At 33.8% G+C, this 20,264-nt stretch overlaps 1 protein-coding gene across 5 annotated transcripts in view; it reads right to left on the bottom strand.

Annotated features, from left to right (window-relative positions):
• The window catches only part of MAP3K7 (mitogen-activated protein kinase kinase kinase 7), a 64,446-nt gene that overhangs the window by 10,926 nt on the left and 33,256 nt on the right, over window positions 1-20,264 (bottom strand). For 4 of the 5 annotated variants that reach the window (XR_012074852.1, XR_012074850.1, XR_012074851.1 and 1 more), the window contains exons 12-13: window positions 20,060-20,140; window positions 11,611-11,675 (exon numbers count right to left, since the gene is read on the bottom strand). Coding sequence is in view for 2 of the 5 variants with exons in the window: in XM_006200279.4 (XP_006200341.1) it covers window positions 11,611-11,675; window positions 20,060-20,140 (146 nt within the window). In the remaining 3 variants the exon portion in view is untranslated. The remainder of the gene's footprint in view (window positions 1-11,610; window positions 11,676-20,059; window positions 20,141-20,264) is intronic. The other variant, XM_006200280.4, reaches the window with a different exon arrangement.

A 20,264-nucleotide genomic window follows, 5' to 3' on the forward strand; every position in this document is an offset into this window, starting at 1 on the left:
ACAGACTTCCATTTCTACCAGAAGAGGTCCCAAAACACTTACAAGAGACAAATACTAACACTATTTAATTAATAGACATATGTTAAAAAATGTATGTGCACTCATACATAATATGTCTTAAAAACTGACGAGCTTACAAGAAAGTAAGGGAAATTCTCTGAGACTAGAAATAAAGTCTAGCAAGTGCTTACGCAGGTAGACCTGGGAATTTCAATTAAACACCAATGGCCTAGAGGAATGCACTCAGAGGAATAGGGCATAAAGTGCTGGACTTCTGTGGGATCAAAGTAAGACCTGAGAACTTTCTGTTTAAAGCTAAAACCCAAGAAAGGCTTCACTAGCAGGGAAAAAGTAAACTGGTGAAAAAGGCTACCCTACAAAATCAATAGCAAGTAAATCTGACTGTCTTGAATATCGGCTCTGGGTGGAGCAGAGAAAATGTATCTACTGTGAATCAATTAAAAATTCCAAAACTGATGGAAGATGCAACAAATCCTAAGCAGAAAAAATAAGAGGAAATCTACATTACTGAGTTAAACATATGGCATATGATAGTCAGATTCTACAAAACAAAGAGAAGATAATAAAAAGGCAGCCAGAGAAAAAAGATTATCCACTAAAGAATATCAGTTAGATATCCAAAAGCAACAAGGGAAGCCAGAAGAAAGAAGAGTATCTTCAAATTGCGGAAGAAAATAACTGTCAACCTAGAATTATTTAGTCAACAAAAATGTGGAACATGAGGTCGAAATAACATTCTCAGATGAACAAAAACTGAGTTTATCATCCAAGACTCTTAACATAAGACTTTCTAAAGCACGTATGTTAGGGAGAAAAAAATTTTACCCTGATGAAAGAGCCAAGTTGCAATTAGGAATACTTATAAATACAAGGATGAATCTATATACTGAAAATATTAAACAATGGAACAATGACTAATTTATAAAATTACTAAACAAATGAGTAAGATGGCACTAAAATCTGAATAGCAATAGCATACATAAGAAGAGTATAGATTTAAAAATCCTTGTACTGTTCAGAATGAGGGTAAGATACTAATTTTAGGTTGGGCATGAGGATTAAAATTTCAAAGGCAATTACCAAAAGTAGTAATATGTAATCTCCAAACCAGAGAGACAAATAATGGAATGAGAAATACATTTCTTCAATTCAAAAAAAGGCAAGAAAGGAGAAAAAAGGGAAATAAAAGATTAGAGGGAGTAATTTATCAGTAATCATAATAAATGTAAATGGATTATAGTCTCTAGTTAAGATACTTAGAAAATCAGATTGTCAGGGTGGATAATATGCTGTTTACGACACATATCTAACTCACAGAGACAGAGAAAACAGAAAATTAAAGACTGAAAAAAGATAACCAGGGAAAACCTACCCAAAATAAAGTTATGTAGCTGTATTAATATCAGCGAGAATTTATTTTAGGGCAAAAAAAAAATACTAGAGAAAGAGATATAATGATAAGTGGTTCAACTGAGAGTGTAACAATTCAAAAGGTACATGCTGTACCTATACGTAACTTCAACATAAATAAAGCGACAAAACTGCACGGAGAAAGGGACATAGTCACCATCATAGTGAGATATTTTGATACTCCCCTCTGTGATATGTAAAAGTGACAAAAACCAAAACATGCACACAATAAAACCCGACCTCCATAAAAAGCAAGCTTGATCTAAACATGTTTATCAACCCTATGTCTCACAAATGGAGACTATGCATTCTTTTCAAGCACCCATGGAACACTTACGAAGACTGATCATGTACTATGCCATAAGCAAATCTCAAAAAACTTAAAAAAGAATTTAGTACCATGTAAACCATATCTTTCCACACTGATTCAAAATTAACATTAAAAATTCCATCCGTCTAGAAATTTTAAAACACTTCTAAATAACTTACTGATCAGAGAAAAAATGGAAATTAGAAAACATTTAAACCGAATTTTAACATGAATCATGCTAAAACCTATGCTAAAACCTAAAGAGGCACTTAGAGAAAAAGATTTAATTCTAAATATTTATATGAAAAAGTAGGAAGCAGTGGCAACTTACAAGCTAGGGATCTAACTTACAGTGTTAGAAAAAGTACCAGGCTGTAAGCTTCCCCAAAAGAAACAAAATAAGAATGAGAGAATACTATACACTTTTTGTGGTAAGTAAATTTAAAACAACAACAAAAAATTTAACGTGAAATAGACAAATTTAAAAATATATAAATTACCAAAATTTCTATAAATTATAGAAAACATCAAGCCAAGAGGGTTTTCAGGTGAGTTCTATCAAACATTCAAGAAAAAGACATTTTCAATCTTAAAAATATTGTTTTAGAAAACAGAAAAAACACTTCCTAATTCATTCTGTGAAGGCAGTAAAATCTGATTAATAAACAAGGACAGTATGAGAAAAACTAATAGCCAATCTCTTTTATGAAAATAGATGCAGTCCTAGAAATTACATAAGCAAATGGAATTTGGCAGTGTAAAAGCAATAAAAATCATTAAAAAACTGAGGTTATCCGACAAATGCAAACATCACTGGCATTAGGAATTCTATTAACCCAATTCACCACATTGACAGATCACAGGAGAAAAACCTCAATGGATACACAAAATATACTGGACAAAACTTACCATCCATTTATGAAAAATATATTTAACAAACAAATTACCAGTTAAGAGAATTTCTTCACCAGATAAGGGGTATTTATAAAAAGTCTAGAAATGTGACATATGACACAAAATGGCATTATAGGATGGTTGGAAGATGAGAGAGAAGCCACAGGCAAGGAATACACAGGGAGACCCAAGGGAATGGACAATGTTCCATTTCTTAAGTTGGGTGGTGGGTCCATTAGTATTTATTTTATTATCAGGATTCATAACTTACATATGTATAAATACAAATATTATTGTCTATGTAGTGCTGTCTGGTATATTAAAAACCCTCAAAGGACCTACATACTAAAATGGTTTTCATTAGAATTTTTTTAAAAACAACTTTTTTATTGACATGCTACTGAATAACCAATAGGATACTGAAAGAATATGGGGCTATATAAAGTAAAGCATAAGTAAAGAAATTCATAAAGAATCTATTATCCAGTTTCAATGTGTAAATACAGGAACACTCAAATTTAAGACTGCATCAGGTAAAATGAGAGGCAATACAGTGGTGGAAAGTACTCCTGAGTAGAAATCAGCAGATGTGAGAGTTCTAATTATGGTGTAATGTATAACTGAGTTTACTTCAAGAAGTTTTGCTTTCTTTGTCTGCAGAGGGATTGGGGTTGGGTTGAAGTTGTGATAACTTTTAGTGCTCCATCAAGTGCTAAAATTTTTTCATTTTAAGCCTTAAAAACTCCCAATGAACTGAGAATATTATAGTGAAAGGTACTTTTACAACATTTCAGAGATAAAATTGTTAAACAATTTTGAAGAGAAGAAAAACTGTTACTTTCATCTTGGGTACCTAATGAAATTATTTCAGAAATTCCAGAAAGCTTTTTCTCTACCATAGCAATTTTAAACTCTGTAACAGACCGGTCTTTCCAAAATCTTGGTTCATTCAGGCCATACCCAATAGGTGCTCTGTGTTATCAGGATGCTCTCTCCTTCTTGCTATTCCCCTCCAACCTGTAGGGTTCTGCTCAGGTTTCCTTCAACATTATGTGGTCATCCTTTGAGCCAAACAAAGCCAGACCCTGCATCTGAGGATGGGGAATGCCTAGCAGTATGATTTACTCGTTGTTATTGTATCAGTCATCAAATTCTCACCCTGGTGATGACCCTCCACTGGCAGGTTCACCTTACCTTCCCAGATTGTCTCCCCTCAAACAATTCCTTATGCCCGTTTCCCACCCTGCTTTTAATCCTGACTTCAATATTCATCCAAAGACAATATGGTATAGGGCAAAGAGCATGTATGAAATTGAACAATCTAAAAGTGCCATTTTTATAGGTCAAAAACAGTCAAATATCAGCAAATTCACATGGTCTAATCTTAGTACTTTGGAGACTCCAGTTTAAATCCAGTCAGCCATTTACAGCTGTGTGAACTTGAACAAGCAACTCAGCCTCTCTGAGCTACAAGTTCCTCATTTATCAAGAGTGGACGAGTAGTAGTAGTAATAGCTGAGAAGTCAGGCTTTGTAGACAATACAACCTAGAGTTTGAGTGTCTGGTCAGTCATTTATTAGGAGTATGGCTTTAGATAATTTAGATTATTTAATCTCTAAGACTCAATAGTAAAACGAAAACAGTATTACCTACCTACCTCATTAGATTGTAAAAATTGAATGAAATAATGTATATGAAGAGTCTTGACACAATAAAAATGCTCATTAAATGGCAATTAGGTTATTGCAAACATAAGATGGGAATATATAAGTAGACTTGTAGCATCTAACAATTCCTTTCCTAGTTAAAAATTATAGCTCTTTTAAAAAACATATTCAGTGACTAAACTCTGTCACAGAGATATTTTTCTTTTGGTGTGTATTTAGTCTGTTTATAAACTTCAGTGTGAGCCTGAAATGCTTTATATCACTCTCAAAGTCTGTAATTCCTCAAAAGCATTAAAATCTAAGGGCAGAGATCATGCATACTTTTATATTGGACTCAACAGAATTTAGGAAATTGCCAAATACACCATATAATAAATAAAAACCATATAATACAGTAAACAACCATATAATAAATACTCATTAAATAAAATGACAATACAAGTTTTTGTCACTCAGATTAAGGCTTAGGCTTACTTCCCTTTGATATATAGTAAGAATAAGAATATACACCACAGAGAACTGGTGATGAAATACTTAACCCCTATTTTTAGAATGCTGTTAACCTTGGTAAAGCAAATACAGATATGACATTGTTCCTGGGTCCTTTAACCCTCTTGGGCTGAGAGCTATGCTTTGATGGTTTAATAAGCGTGCACTGACTTGACTATAGTTCTAATTCCCATTGTAAATCAAGAGCAATTTATCTTCACATTGCTGGTAGAGGAGGGTTTTAGTCAGCCTAATGTTATGCTAATAGTCTTACTTTAACATTTTAAAGGGAGAAATAAATACAACAATTTGTGACATGTGAGAATCAATATCCGTTATGAGAAATTAAACAAGATACAGTACAAATAAGAATTAGGTTTACAAAATATAAGAATGAATTTTGTATATTAAAAAAAGTCACTGAATATTTGTGATATTAAAACAAATAATCCTATTTGGACCTAGTATGAATTATCATCATGTTCCTTAAACTTAAATCTTTCTTAAGAGAATTCTTTGCTACTTATTTCTTTCTTTCTAAGAAACTCTTACCACCTCACGTACACACTCAATTGTTCTACTTCAGATTTCCTATACGCTATAAAACTAAGAAATAAGGCTAATATTTTTAGGTTAAGTCTCAAGACTGGTCTTTAAAGCTACAAGAAAAGCTACGAGTTAAATTTAAATCCATAAATTAACTAAATAAGTGTTTAATATTTCAAGGAATGAGTATCTCAAGGAATAACAGAATATGTTAACATGTTTGTATTTAAAAAAAAAACTAAAGAAATATTTAAAAACAAGCCATAACTGTATTTTCTGAATGCCTGAAAAATACAAGACATAAATAAGAAGAGGTAATATTTATTTAAAAAAAAAATCAAACTAGTTTGTGGGTTAAATTTATGTATTACTGCTGGCAAGCTACTATAAAGAAGTCTTATTTTTATTAAAAAAAATCATTGGTAAAATTCTGACAGTCATAAGTGCTCTGAAACTACGAAAATTCATTTAGGTTGCCCCTTCCATCAAGACATTTACAATTACTTTATTCTATTCTCAAAGAAACTGTAAAGTTTAAGAGATACAGAGAAACCTGACTTACCACAAGGGTTGGATATGAAAGTGGTTATGAGAGCAGAGAAAGGCTAAATAGCAATTTAAGGCAGCAAAAGAACACTAAGACAAATTTAAACTGCAGGGTAAATTACCATCAGTAGACATGAACCAGAATTGGACTTTGACTAAAACTTTATCTCTGTATTTATACAAAGAAGTTGAGAGCTATTTACAAACAAAAATAAAGCTTTGCTTTTTATGTCTCACCTGAAAGACTGGGAAAATATTTTCATAAAATCTATGGCCAGGGCTACTATTTCAACTGACATTTGAAAGCTATTTAAAACCTTCAGAAATCATCTTAGTTGCTAAAATTATACAAGCATGAAACACAGAGATTAAACATTGATTTACATGATATTTTTGTGACTTCACATTTGAGTAACACAAATATTAAAAACAAATGGGTATCAGAATGGCCATCATTCAGAAGTCCACAAATGACAAATGCTGGAGAGGCTGTGGAGAAAAGGGAATCCTCCTATACTGCTGGTGGGAATGCAGTTTGGTGCAGCCACTGTGGAAAACAGTATGGAGATTCCTCAAAAGACTAGGAATAGACTTACCATGTGACCCAGGAATCCCACACCTGGGCTTATATCCAGAAGGAACCCTACTTCAGGATGACACCTGCACCCCAATGTTCATAGCGGCACTATTTACAATAACCAAGACATGGAAACAGCCTAAACGTCCATCAACAGATGACTGGATAAAGAAGATGTAGTATATTTATACAATGGAATACTATTCAGCCATAAAACCCAACAACGTAACGCCATTTGCAGCAACATGGATGTTCCTGGAGAATGTCATTCTAAGTGAAGTAAGCCAGAAAGAGAAAGAAAAATACCATATGAGATCGCTCATATGTAGAATCTAAAAAAAAAAAAAAAAAAACCAAAACCAAAAAACCATACATACAAAACAGAAACAGACTCATAGACATAGAATACCAACTTGTGGTTGCCAGGGGGACGGGGGTGGGAAGGGACTGGGATTTCAAAATGTAGAATAGATAAACTAGATTGTACTGTGTAGCACAGGGAAATATATACAGGATCTTGTGGTGGCTCACAGAGAAAGAGAATCTGACAATGAATGTATGTATGTTCATGTATAACTGAAAAATTGTGCTCTACACTGGAATTTGACACAACATTGTAAAATGACTATAACTCAATAAAAAATGTTTAAAAAATGGGTATCAGCAGGTAATGTGGATTTTCAAGGGTACTTCTTCCATTGATTAAATCTATACATGACAGGGTGTATTAAAAACATTCTAATCTGAAATTGTGGGCTCAAATCGAATTCTGGCTTCACTATGGTTGATTGCAAGAAAATTTCAGAATTTTATTTTTCTTATGTGGTCATTAAATTCTCCAATAGGAAGGTATACTATGAACCTGAAATTATTTAAGACTACTATGTAAACTTCTGATTTAGAGCTTTAACAGGAAATTATTTACACTAAAGGAGGTACAGAATGAGAATGAACAACAGTAGTAGCATGATAAATTATATCCCTTAAATAAATAATAACAATGTACATCTCTTGTTATGTGATACAAGGCCTTAAAGCAAGTACTTTCCATGATCCCTGATAGAGGCTTCCCTTACAATACAGAAAGAATAGGATGCCAATGGAGTTTACTTTTTTCCAAGTGCTATTTTTGTTTTATTTCTGGGCAATATTACAGTGGACTGTATTATTTTATTTCTGGGTAGTTATATAGTGAACTGAGAATAAGGAAGTGGTAAGAGCCCTGGGAGGCAGGCATACAAGCACGTATTAAGCATCTAATGTGTGTCTGGTACTTCCACATGTTATAAGATGTTATGGTCCCCACTGGCAGATAAAGTTGCTGAAGCTCAGGGAAATTAAGGACTTGTTCAAAGCCACATATCTGACTAGTAAAAGTAGATTCTAAAGTCCACATAGAAATCTAGCAAGTTCGGTTCTTTAAATAATCATAATGCATCATCTTGCAGTCATCACTGACTGCAGCACTCTCCAAGAGAAATCTTGAAAACAAATCTATATTGGACACAATTCCAGAAGGGGTATGCAGGCTTACACGAGAATGTATACTTTTAGTGAAACATAGAAAGGTTCACCCAGATATATAAAAAAACAAATCTGTGCAGTCATCTGTAGAAATTTATTATCAAGGTGAGACCCTGGCTCAACAATATGATACAGCCAAAACTCATCATCAATAAGCAGTGTTTAAAAACTTAACAACGATGCAGACCATCAGAAGCCAAAACACTTGAAACTAAAGAGGTTTAGGATTACTTTACGATGTATTGCATTCCGTTTTATACACAAGATGGAATGATAGGTGTAGCGTTTGTGTGCTTTGCAATCAGATCTAGATTCAGAATTTGGTTACAGCAATTACTGGCAGAGTAAGGGAAATAAAGACTTAGGTTAAGGTTAAGTTTCTCTAACCCTCAGTTTATCTAACTGCATAATAGGGAAAATAAAAAGTATCCAGTTTATAGGGTTAAGACTTAAATAACATCCATTAAAGGCCTGACTGGCACAAAAAATAAAAGGCAGTTATTTTTACTGCAATTCTCTAACTGATCTGCCCAAAAAAGCTCCCAGGAGACTGGGCCTTCTTGGTACTGTCAGTGTACCCTGGCTAAAGGCTACCAGGAACACACCTGTGGTGGGATGAGTTGGGTTGAGTATTTGTTGCAGTGAGGCAAAATGCTCACCATGGAGTACTTTGGAGTGTCTCAGTAAGTTGGTTTTAGAAAGAACTTACTAGAGGATCTGGGCTTTCGTTAAGTGATTTTTGAGGAGGCTCTAAGGAAAGAGGGGGTCACTCTAGATTGGCTACTGTCAGAAAGCAGCAGCAATACTACAGGGAGGCCAGACCCGAGTGAGGATAGAGCTGCAGTCGGTAAAGCAGCAGCAGTCACTCATCTCTGGCAGGAGAGGAAAATGTTTGCTATTTCGTGGGCAGCACAGTGACCTTGTTTTAGTCTGTTCTTAGACAACATTATAAAATGGTCTTGTTTGGTCTCATTTTATTATGATCTCAGAGTAACTTTGTCTACTGAGAGACTGTTTATATCCAGCGTCTAACAACACTGAGGCTGTAGTATCAGACTGGTTCCTGGATATTAGGGGTAGCTTTTTTCTTTCTCAGTATATTCTCAAGTGGAGGCCAGATCCACCACATGTGCTCAGTGAGCTTCCTGAATTAATACAAACCTGAATTCATTAATTTAAAAGTGAGTTGTATATTGCATGGATGCAATCTTTTATATGAATATTTACATACTTACTTTTAATTAAGATGCTTGCTTTGTTCCCTATTCCTCCTCTGGCCATATAAAAACAATCAATTTAATTTTAGTTGACATATGAAAAGTTTAAGTGATTTTATTAAATCAGTCCTGAATCAAGAGCCAAAGTAGAAACTCCTATCATATCACTGTCTTCTATGAGATGTAATATTAAACTTTATTAGTAAGCTTTCTCTTTTCCTGATGATTATACTGGCCGGGCAAATTCTTTCATGTTCTTTATGAAACTCCACGGCCAAAACAAACAAAAAACCCCTATGCATCTGTTTAATCACTGCTTAGCTAGACTTTAAAAAGAACTATACCTTCAATGTTGAAAATCTGGATTATACATACTTTTCTTCTTCAAATAATGTTATTTTCATGAGTAATTAAAAGGATTTAATGGTCATTTATCATAATATTTTCAGGGGAAAATGTCTGCATAGTATATTAGGATTACTATTTGTCATTCTCATCCCAAACTGGATATTAGGCATTTTCAGTTTGTAATATTTAAGTAATTTTCAAAGAGTGAATCAATTTTAAAAACTGGCTACACAGTGGTTACACATCATCCGTTTTAGAACAGGTTTTACCACCACATCAAACTCCCATTCACTCTAAGTCATAGAGTAGAGTAGTCCATGACAATTCATGCAAGTGACTGTCCCATAATCAAAGTTCGAGTGTTTTACTACCTGAAGGTACTGTAAATGAAAAGGGTTATGATCACAGTCTTAAGTAACACAGAACTTGTGAGGAAATAAGTAAGGCTTGGTATGGTGAGGTCAGTCCTGAAATACATCAGTGCCTTTCTTACAGAGTACAGAGAAAAGCACTCCCACTAGCCAATGTGTGCTGAACTGTCTTACAGCAAGCCTCTCATTCCTAGTCAAAGGGAGAACACTTGGCTAGAATTTCTCATAACTGGAATATCAATAGCAATAAAAAACAGCATTAAAAAGGCCGAGCTCATCAAGCCTCTAAGGAATCAAAGCAAATACCAGATGTCAAGCTATCTGCTACTAAATGCCCTGATTAATACTTTAAGTATTTGAGGGGGAGAAAGTGGGAAACTTCATCCAAAAGTTCTAGGGTCTCACAAAAGCAGATATGCTGATAAAGCTGCTATTAAGTAAATGAAATCAAGATTTAGGATCACTTAGTATCATAAAATATATAATGAATTAATATGTATACATATACATTCTATGTATGTATCTGTGTATATATGTATTTGAGTATGTGTATTGTGAGGCACTGTGAGAAATACAAATATTTTCAGATATAAATGAAGGTCAAGGATAATTTACCATTTAAATATCTCAAGTGGTTTTTGTTAGTTAAATTAGCTGATGGCTAGAAAAGGATTTTAAATTTTTATTAATGACTACAAAATAATCTCTAAAATTTCAAGTGTTATAAAAATGAAATAATAATAAAATATCTTTTCAGGATGAAAAACACTAATACATTTTACCTTAAATTAAATCATACTGTTTATAATATACAATCCTATGATGCTACATGAATAGGAACCATAATATGGTATCATTACTTCAGATGCACGCTGTACTCATAAAATTTATTTATTTCAGCACAAGTGAAAGCAAACCAACAACAAAACCTAATTAGTTCTCATATTAAGAATATGATATAAATTATATAGGTTAAGGCTGTTGTTCTGAATAACAGAAAAAACAATGACTGCTACTTTTATATACTCGATTGGTTAAAATTCTGTACTTGTCAGTAATGGTTTAAATTATAGCACTGCCTGGATCATCTACGAAGAGAGAAGGGGAGTTTAGAAGGACCATCAGAAATATAAACATGAAGAATGAAAACCAGACAGAAGTCTTTCTAGAGTTTATCCATCTGCTCAGTAAATATTCTCTTAAGGATGTTTCACAAAAATACAAATCTAGTGGATATGACAAATTAAAAGATTCTCCAAGTACGTCAGTCCCTTATTTGATCCCAGAGGAGTGACATCTTATTGCGGAAATACTTATTCCCCTCATTAGTACAAAGGAGACAACACTAATAATTCATTTTAGAGGACAATGTTAATGACAAAACATTAAATTACAAAACTGAATACTTCCTTATTAAAGCATATATAAAAACCACATAACATACAGAGAACTACTGAATTAATCAATCTACTTTCATAAATTTTCCTTCAAGTTAAATCAATAATGGCATCTATATTTTTCTTTTTCCCCTTAATTATTTAAGCTCAAGTGCTAATGAACGTCTCTATCATAATTTTAGGTCAACTCACAAAACTAATTTTGCAGGGTACATATATTATAGTTAATTCTTGGTTTCTGCCCATTACTATTCTTCAAATCAAAGACAGAGAATTCGAACGTTAAGTCTTACCTGACCAGGTTCTGTTCCAGTAACAGTTAAGTCTTGGATGGATCTACGTCTTGGCTGCCCGTTGCCTTTTAAAAAATAAAAAAAGTGAAATACTGAACTCTATTCAAACAGACAATAAGGGTTGAACTGCTACAGTAGGAAGCTGGAATTTGTTGCTCCTTGGATCTACACAAAATCTTTGTGGAAAAAAGAAGTGAGTTTATGTTAAAAATAAAAAATAGAAGAGAAAAAGATGTAATGAAAGGAAGAGAAATAGCTATAGTATTTTAACTCAAAAGTTGCTGGCCTACAATAAAGTATGTCCTAATACAATAAACCATGCCTACCACATGAATAGCTGCTAAACACTCTTCTACCATCTTCTGTCATGTGTTTAAATAGATGAATGCTTGGGGGCTGGGGCTGATGATGGCATCTATTTCAAGGGCCTTACGTTACAGTTTCTACAGCAAGACAGCTAGCAGGTTGTAAGCCATGACTGACTTTAAACAACAGCAGTACTTTGTTCATTTCAGGGCCTAAAAGGATGCTTAGGCTTGAATTTATTATACTGAGTCACACTTACCTAATCCCATTAGTCTCTGTCAGAATCTAGTAATTATTTGTGAACAACGACTCTTAATTTCCTACTAAAGATGAATGACTCTCATCCCTTTCTCAAATATACAGTTTGTTGAAATGGGCTAGTGTGTTAATCCTGCTTTAGGAACTCCTATGCTAAAAATAATTTTAAAAAAATCAGTTTATGAAAGAATTCTACAAATGTTAGGTCTTTTAGCAAAATGGAATGAATTAAACAATAGCTTCACTCAGCACTTCTATTTGGGAATAGAGCTGTTTATACAGTGTCTTCTAAGATAAGAGATCAGCTGTCTAAAAGGAAACACCAAAATATTATGAGTAACAGCTGACATAATACTCAAAATTCTTTCGACTATGAGGGCTGTATTATGTAATATCTCACCTAGTGAGTAGCATTCAGAACATGCACTCTAATAGTTGTGGCTTGCTTAGCAGACAGAATTCATTCTTAAAATTTTATATTTCCATAACCTTCAGTTTAATTTAGCATCCTAATCAATGTGACCCTAGTAATTTGCACATAAACTAAAAGGCCCTTATAAAAATATAATGTTTAATGCAATATGTGTAGTGATTATAAAAACTCAAATTTATAGCCATCCTTGAAAGTATAACTCTTTTCTATTTAAAGCTATGTTTTAGAATTCTTTGCATAATCTTAAATTTACTTCAAATTTCATTTTATTCCAAGTTCTAACTTTCAGTTACAAATTGACGTAACAAACTGCACATTTATCAAACTGGGTACACTAAAGGTATTTATGTGAAAACTTTTATTACTATCCCTGTTTCCTGAGGACAAAAAGGATCCCCACCACCATGACTAATAAGCAATTTTAGGCACATTTCATTCAACACAATCATTCTAAAATTAGCTTAGATGAGATAGGCTTGTAAAAGTGTCTGGAATTCTTTTTTCAGATTAGCAACATTTGTGAATGTGGGGAACCACCCAGCACATGTGTCTAAAAATCATTACATCACCATTGCAATAACAACAAAAATAAACTCAAATCTAGATGGGAGTAGGAGGAAAGGGGAATAAAAACTTTTAAGTAGGGTAAAGGAGAGCCGACAGTTAACAAACGCCATAAAATATAGAAATCTTCAAGCTACAGCATGAGTCAAAGCAAGCAATAGTAGGCATTTTAAGTAGCATAACCATGGCAGAAACCATCTGGCAAACAGTTCAGACAAAGCAAAAAAGGATTGCAATCAACAAATACTTGTTGCTCCAATATTGTTTTAAGTCAAAACTTAGAAATATGAATGGGAAAAAAACATCAAGCTCTTATTTTTGCAAGTTAAAATTCCTGGGTGTGTGCTCAGCAAATTTAGACTGATTCTGAATTTTCTGGTAACTATACACTAATTGAGAAGCTCAATTTATACTTTTTCATGGTTCTTTGATATGTGCATACCTATATTACACATGGTAGTAAAAAGGAACAAAAAGTAGAAACAAGGGACAATATAACTGTCAACAGATGCCTAATCAAGGAATATGAAACCTGTAAATGACGTCCTGAGTATTTTGTTCTGTAATGAATTCTGCAACGTTCATGACTTTGGATAGGCAACACATGATATTTTTAAGAATAACTTTCCTAAGGAAGAACAAAAGGGATATACTACATCCCTTAGCCCATCTTACCTCTTTTCCTCCCTCCCCACAAAAGGGTGGTTGGTATAGCAACTTATAGGTTGATTGTTTTTACAACACTGAAACTAAATTCATCTCTTCAACAAACTGCCCTTTAACTGATTTCCTGAGCAGGTTATTTGAAAGTCATCACAGAGTTCCTCCAGAGACTGCTGGCTTAGGTCCCAGACAGTCATTCCTGTGGTTTTTCTTACCGGTGTCCTTAGTTTAACTACTTATATTTTTCTGTTCCAAACTTCCTGAAGACTCTCTTTGTGTAAAAATCAACACTACATTTTCCTGGAGACGTCTCTTAACCAAAATGTTGGAAATTTTGATATTCGTAAGTTTTGAATATTAAAAATAATGGGGCACTATTCTTGTGCTTAGAATATACAAGATTTAAAAAATCCACACAGCTCTATACACTGTATTTTACTACTGCTTCATGGTAAACTGAATATGTAATGTTAAAACGTATGTTCTCATTTAGGCTGCCACAAGTTTCATATTCCTTTACTAATTTCAACAATTCTGGCTTACTTCTTAAAGGCCCCTTCAGGGTAGGTTTTCTTTTCCCCCTACCAAAGGAAAGCCATTATTATTCATGAGTTTTCCTTTCTAATAAACAAGCTTTGTTAGGTTATAGTTCAATTATTTTGATTAAAAGAAGTGATCTCGATAGACTACAATACAGTGGAAAAAATGACCTAATATTCACTGCAAGGTCAGAAGCACTTTCTTGTTTAATTATCCACGAATACAGAATTGTATTGAAGGTGAGGCAGCAGAAGCACTTGGCAGAAGCAGGTATAATATTACCTCAGTGGAGTTCTCCTTGGGACTCAGCATCCCTACACAAAATTTTACAGCTGTTAATGACACTATCTGTGAAGGGCAGGAACTTGCAGATCTAGACAAGCTCAATTCTTTCTAACTCATGGTCTCTTCATAGTGGCACTGCACTTCAGGGTGAAAAATGATGCTAATAATTTACGTACATACAGTTCAGTTAAAGAAATGTTTACAAGTAGTATCTACTGGTTCTTGAACCAAATATAGTATTAGAAGGTTATATTCCAGTCCTGATGAGAAAAGCAAAATAGGGCGCAGGGGTCTCTGAACAGCATCTCAGTCTCCAGCTGCCCAGCACACAAGTTCTCACCCCTCCCCACCACTCCCCATCTGTCAGTCAATTACCCAAGGTATCTGAAGATTCTGACACAGGACAATAGCACACAGAAACCTAACTATCCATTTACTGTTTATTAAATACTATGTTTGGACCTTCCCATATTCTACTTAACTACTTATTATACTTTTGGTAAATAACCAATATATAATAGAGCTAAATGTACCTGACTGAAATTAAAAGAGAATGAATATTCTTTAAATCTTTCTCAAAGAGATCTAAATTTAACTGAAATCATAAGGACTCCTAAAGTTTCTTTTCACCTTTAAGAATGATATTACAAACAATATGTATTAATTAAATTCAAGGACTTGGGCAAGAATATTTTATATATTTTAATAAGGTTGACTCAAAACACTTGCATATTCAATCTTCTTTATCATATCCTTAAGAATAGTATGTGAGGCAGAAAATCCTCTTTGGTCAAAGCATTCTATCACTCTTAAATGTTATGCCATGTTAATTTAGGCTTAGAAATAACAACAAAAGGTGTACCAAAGTACCACTGCTCAAGGTTCTCAAACAGAAGCACATTAAGGCAATGCTTATCTCTCAAATAAATGAGTAAATTTTCAAGGGTTTAAAATGAAACCAACTATTATAATTTAGTCCGAACTAAAAAAGAAATTCAGAACATACCAATCATATTATAGTAGTATTAATAAAAACTATCTAAATATAAATATGCTACAAAACTTTACAATTTAGCTAATTTTAAAAAGACATTATTTATAATATAATTACAATAGTCACACAACATTAGTATTTGCAAAAATTTACTTTTGCAAATCATGTTGGAAATTTATTTCATTTCATAATAGCAATCAATCTGATATAAACTATGTACAAGGATCTTTACAATAAAGAGGGAAAAAGTATGGAAGACTGATGTTTTAATTAAATGTTTTGCAGGTGGTATATATATATGCATTTGACAGTACGTTTTTCCAGTGGATTTCAAAACGTATTATAATCACACTTGACTTCCTTAAGTGCTGTAACTCTTTACACAAGGACTTCAGAGCAGGACTGCTGATCTCCCTTTGATTACTAGAGCCATGGACAAAATTTGTTTTCTTTGACTACTACGCTTTAAACTAGAAAAGGTTGTTCCTCCTGTTTTGGAAACTTTACCTCTGATATGTGAAATTTTAAAAGAAATGTAAAATTTAGGTATTCTTCTAACATCATATCAAATGTTATTATCAGAATGTATTACATAGTTTCACAATTCATAATCCCTATTTCATTTAAGAATTTGAGATAAAGATGGGGGAAAAATTTATCTTTGGAAGCTTGGATAGTAACAAAAACAAAATGTAGAAAAGTCAAGAAAAATCCAAGTAAAAGAATCAAATAGATAAAAATCCATATTCTTAAAGGGAAAAAAATTAGAAAAATTTAAAGCAATCCAATAATCTGCCACCCATCCTCTTGTCTTCAAATAAAAGTAACACAAATTAAAATGTACTGGCTGAAAAGGAGAAAAGGATTATGCTTTTAGAACTCTAAGTTTTAATGGAAAACATTTAAGAAAGCCTATTTACTTTCCTCAAAGTCCATTCCAATTTATCTGCTTACAATGTTCAATAAACAAACGAATCAGAAAACTGTAGATCAAATGGTTTAAATTCTGGGCAAGAAACTTCCACATTTACATTTACTTTGCTTCGGTAGCACAGTGCTATTTAGCAGGATCTTCTCCAAAAATGAAGTTAGCAAAATGCCATACTCCATTGGTAATTTGCTCTTAATTATGTATCTTGCTTGGCGGGGAAGGAAGCCAGATTGATCCAAAGCCACCCTTTGTGGGCAGGGGGGAGTAGAAAGAAGGGTTATCCATACTACAGTTTGCCAGTACCTCTTCAGAGCCAGTTAAGCAGGAGGGGTATAAAAAACTGTGTAGTTTGATCTACAGGAAGCCCTGAAGTATTAAATGTCCACTTCTGCATGACCTGAGAGACTACTAACCTTATGAAATTGTTGTCAGCCATAAGTTGCTTGTTCTCCCTCATTTGAATGATGAAACAGTATACAACAGTGTTGAAGAACAAGGAAAAAACAAGATCTGAATTTGCTGATGTGTGACCAAGTTAGGCATTTTAGTCATTATAAAAATGTATTTTGAAAAGTTCATTAGAGTAATAGTGTGTATTTAAAAATTTTTTAAACTTGGTAAGGTTTTTAAAAATGCTAGAAGCAACAAACATTTCAGAAAAGATACATCTGTACCTTCCAAGTACACATAAAAATTTAGGTGATGCTTAAAGAAGCACTCTTACTAAAAAGTGGCAGCTCATTCCAAGAGGTACATTAGACTTAGTATGTTGGCCAAAAGGAAAGTATTATTGAAACTACTTATCTGTAGCAGATAAGATAAAAAAAAAGCTGTATTTAAAAAATGCTGACAATTGGGATCCAGTGCTAATTAATACCAGTTTGGATATATCAAGAAGTATCTGGTAATAACACAGAACTTGTACAAAACTGACTTAAAGGAAAAAAATTCTAGACAGTACTAAGAAATTTGGGGAATTAAATTTCACATCCTTTATAACTAAAATGGCCATGTAACACATTTGAGATATTCCCAAAGCATAGGTTATATTTTTATGTTTAATTTAAAAATACAACCTAAGAACAAACTAATGTTTGGCTTTTATATCCAATTGTTTCAATTGTAGCACTTGCATTCTTTTATTAAAGTAAAACTGATTAGCTTAGCATTTGGCTATCTGGGGGAAAAAAACAACAAAAATATTTAATAAAATGTATTTCTGAACACTATTTCCATTTGAACAGCATCATTACTCTGGCAATTAGGAGAAGAATTAAGTGTTCCTGACTCTATAAGGATCCAATGTCATAAAAGAGGGTTGGTCTCCTAGCTGGAGAGCTCTCTTTAATTTAGTGTGAACCCAAAGGAGAAGCGAGGCAGAATTACTCTAACTTTTCTGATTTAAACAAAACAAAAGAAAATGGATGTAATTCGGCATCAGAAGATCTAGGATGGGATCCTGGCTGTGTGACTCTTGGAAAACCATTCAGCATCATCAGATCTAAGTTTTCAATCTGTAAAATGGCTATAATCTTATCTGATAAACTAGTTATAAGATTGTTACAAAGGTCAATTAAGATGATGTGCTTTAAACTATTTTACAGAGCATCTAACCAGCATTTTTCAGCCTTGGCAATGCTAAAGTTTCAGGCTGGATGATTCTTGGCTGTGGGAGGCTGCCCAGTACATTGCAGGATATTGAGCAGCATCCTTGGCTACTGTCCTCCACATACCAGTAGCACCTACTAGTTTTGACAATCAAAAATGTCTCCAGATGTTGCCAAGTGTCCCCTGGGGGACAAATTCACCCTCGTTGAGAACCATTGAGACTATTATTCTTCCTCCTCTTTCTCTTCCTCATTATCTTCTACAGTACTGGCTACTTCACCCACTACATGTGTGTGTGTGTGTGTCTGTTCTTAATACTTACCCATAAGACCTGGATTAAGATTATAGTGTGATTTGCCTAAACTTTCCTGATTCCTTTAAATATTTAAGATAATCACAGCTCAGGAGTATGAATGTTTAAATGTTGCCATTTCTTTAGTCACAATACTATTTCCTTAAACTTAGTAACTTTCAGCATGCAGATAAAATGATCTCAAGAACTTTGCTAATTCTGAAAGTAGTCTATGACTCAATAAATAAAATTAGTATGGTGACGAATGGGTTAAAGCTATTCTCTTAAACAGCAGAGGTAAAAATGTTATAAAATAAACCATTCTGATAACCAGAATAACAATTACTCTAAAAATAAAATGGTTTTGTATAGATCAAATGGTCCCTAAGAACTGTATAACTTGTATTTTATACATACCTGTAATATACAGATTTTATATATATCCTGGGTCCTAGCTGCAGGAGCTCAATAATAGTCCATTCATTTATATAATCAGCACACATTCATTAAACACTATGTGTGAGGCACTGAGCCAGATACTGCTGATTCCATCAATGATAAATAACAAAGACATGGTCTCTATCCCCAGGTTTCACTTTACTAGAGGAGAAAAGAACCACTAGTTATTCAGATATGATACTATGCTAAAAGCACAAGCATAGGCAAAGTACAAAGTGCTGGAGCATTCACCTAATCACGCTCATGATTGTGTGCAGGGGAAAACTGTACTTCCTTATCAAAATTTTAGAGGAAGAGGTAGAGGAAAATCTAATGCAAAAGGATAAACGATAATTTTGACAACATATACTAATCAATACTGAAGGTCACATAGGCTATTTAAGTTTCTATCAAAGTAGTGACTTAGATTCATCTATGAAATGATCACCTTAAGAAATAATAGCAATTCACCAATATAAGACACTGAAGTACCATGTGTGAGTTAGGTATAAAAACATGTCATCCGCAAGAAGATTCTCCTGATAATACTCAGGAATCGGAATTGACCATAATTCATTGGCAAGATACCATGCAAAACAGCAAATCTCATTTAGTTTTACTTTGTTTCTGTTTCCTAGGTTAAGGCAAAATAGCATTAAGAAACTCTCTTTTCTCAATTTCAAATTTCACTTGCTACCAACAGAAAGAGGCTGGGATAGAAAGCCTAGAGGGAGCCCCAAAAGTAGTTAACTAAGGAAGGAAAGGAGCCAAGGACAAAAAATATTTTTTAAAAGTTGTTCCCTCTTTCTGCTGGGTGCAAAGAAGGTCTGGGATCAGCCCTTCTGCTCACTTAAAAGATGAGAGGAAGTTGGTGGACTTCTGGGCTGGTATGCTCCCTTCCATGAAAAGGTTTACTTTACCTTCTACTTTATCCTCAGTTTGGAGATCTGAGATTTCCGGCCAAGGCCACTTCAGTGTAGTTAAACGTATATAGTTTTCAATCTGTCTTCCTAATGTCTGCATGCAAGGTATCTACTTTCATGTTCTATCAAATTGGAGCAAGAAGCATTTTTTAAGTACCAGGGATCATTATTCCGGTTCCACAGCTATTAGACCAACTCAAGTGGTCTATGATACCTGATATGACGATCTCAGGGACATCCAGAATGTTGCCAAATGAAGCAGTTTTACGGTGGCCCGGTTTAGGCTTGGAATAGGCTGCAAAAACACATACATACAGTATACATGCAAACAACAACAAACAGTAACACAGAAAACGCTGAACAAAAACAGCATACTTTTCAAATAATTATGTTAATAACACTTCATGCAGAACGACATG

Source organism: Vicugna pacos, chromosome 8, assembly GCF_048564905.1.
Source record: "Vicugna pacos chromosome 8, VicPac4, whole genome shotgun sequence".
NCBI classification, from domain to species: domain Eukaryota; kingdom Metazoa; phylum Chordata; class Mammalia; order Artiodactyla; family Camelidae; genus Vicugna; species Vicugna pacos.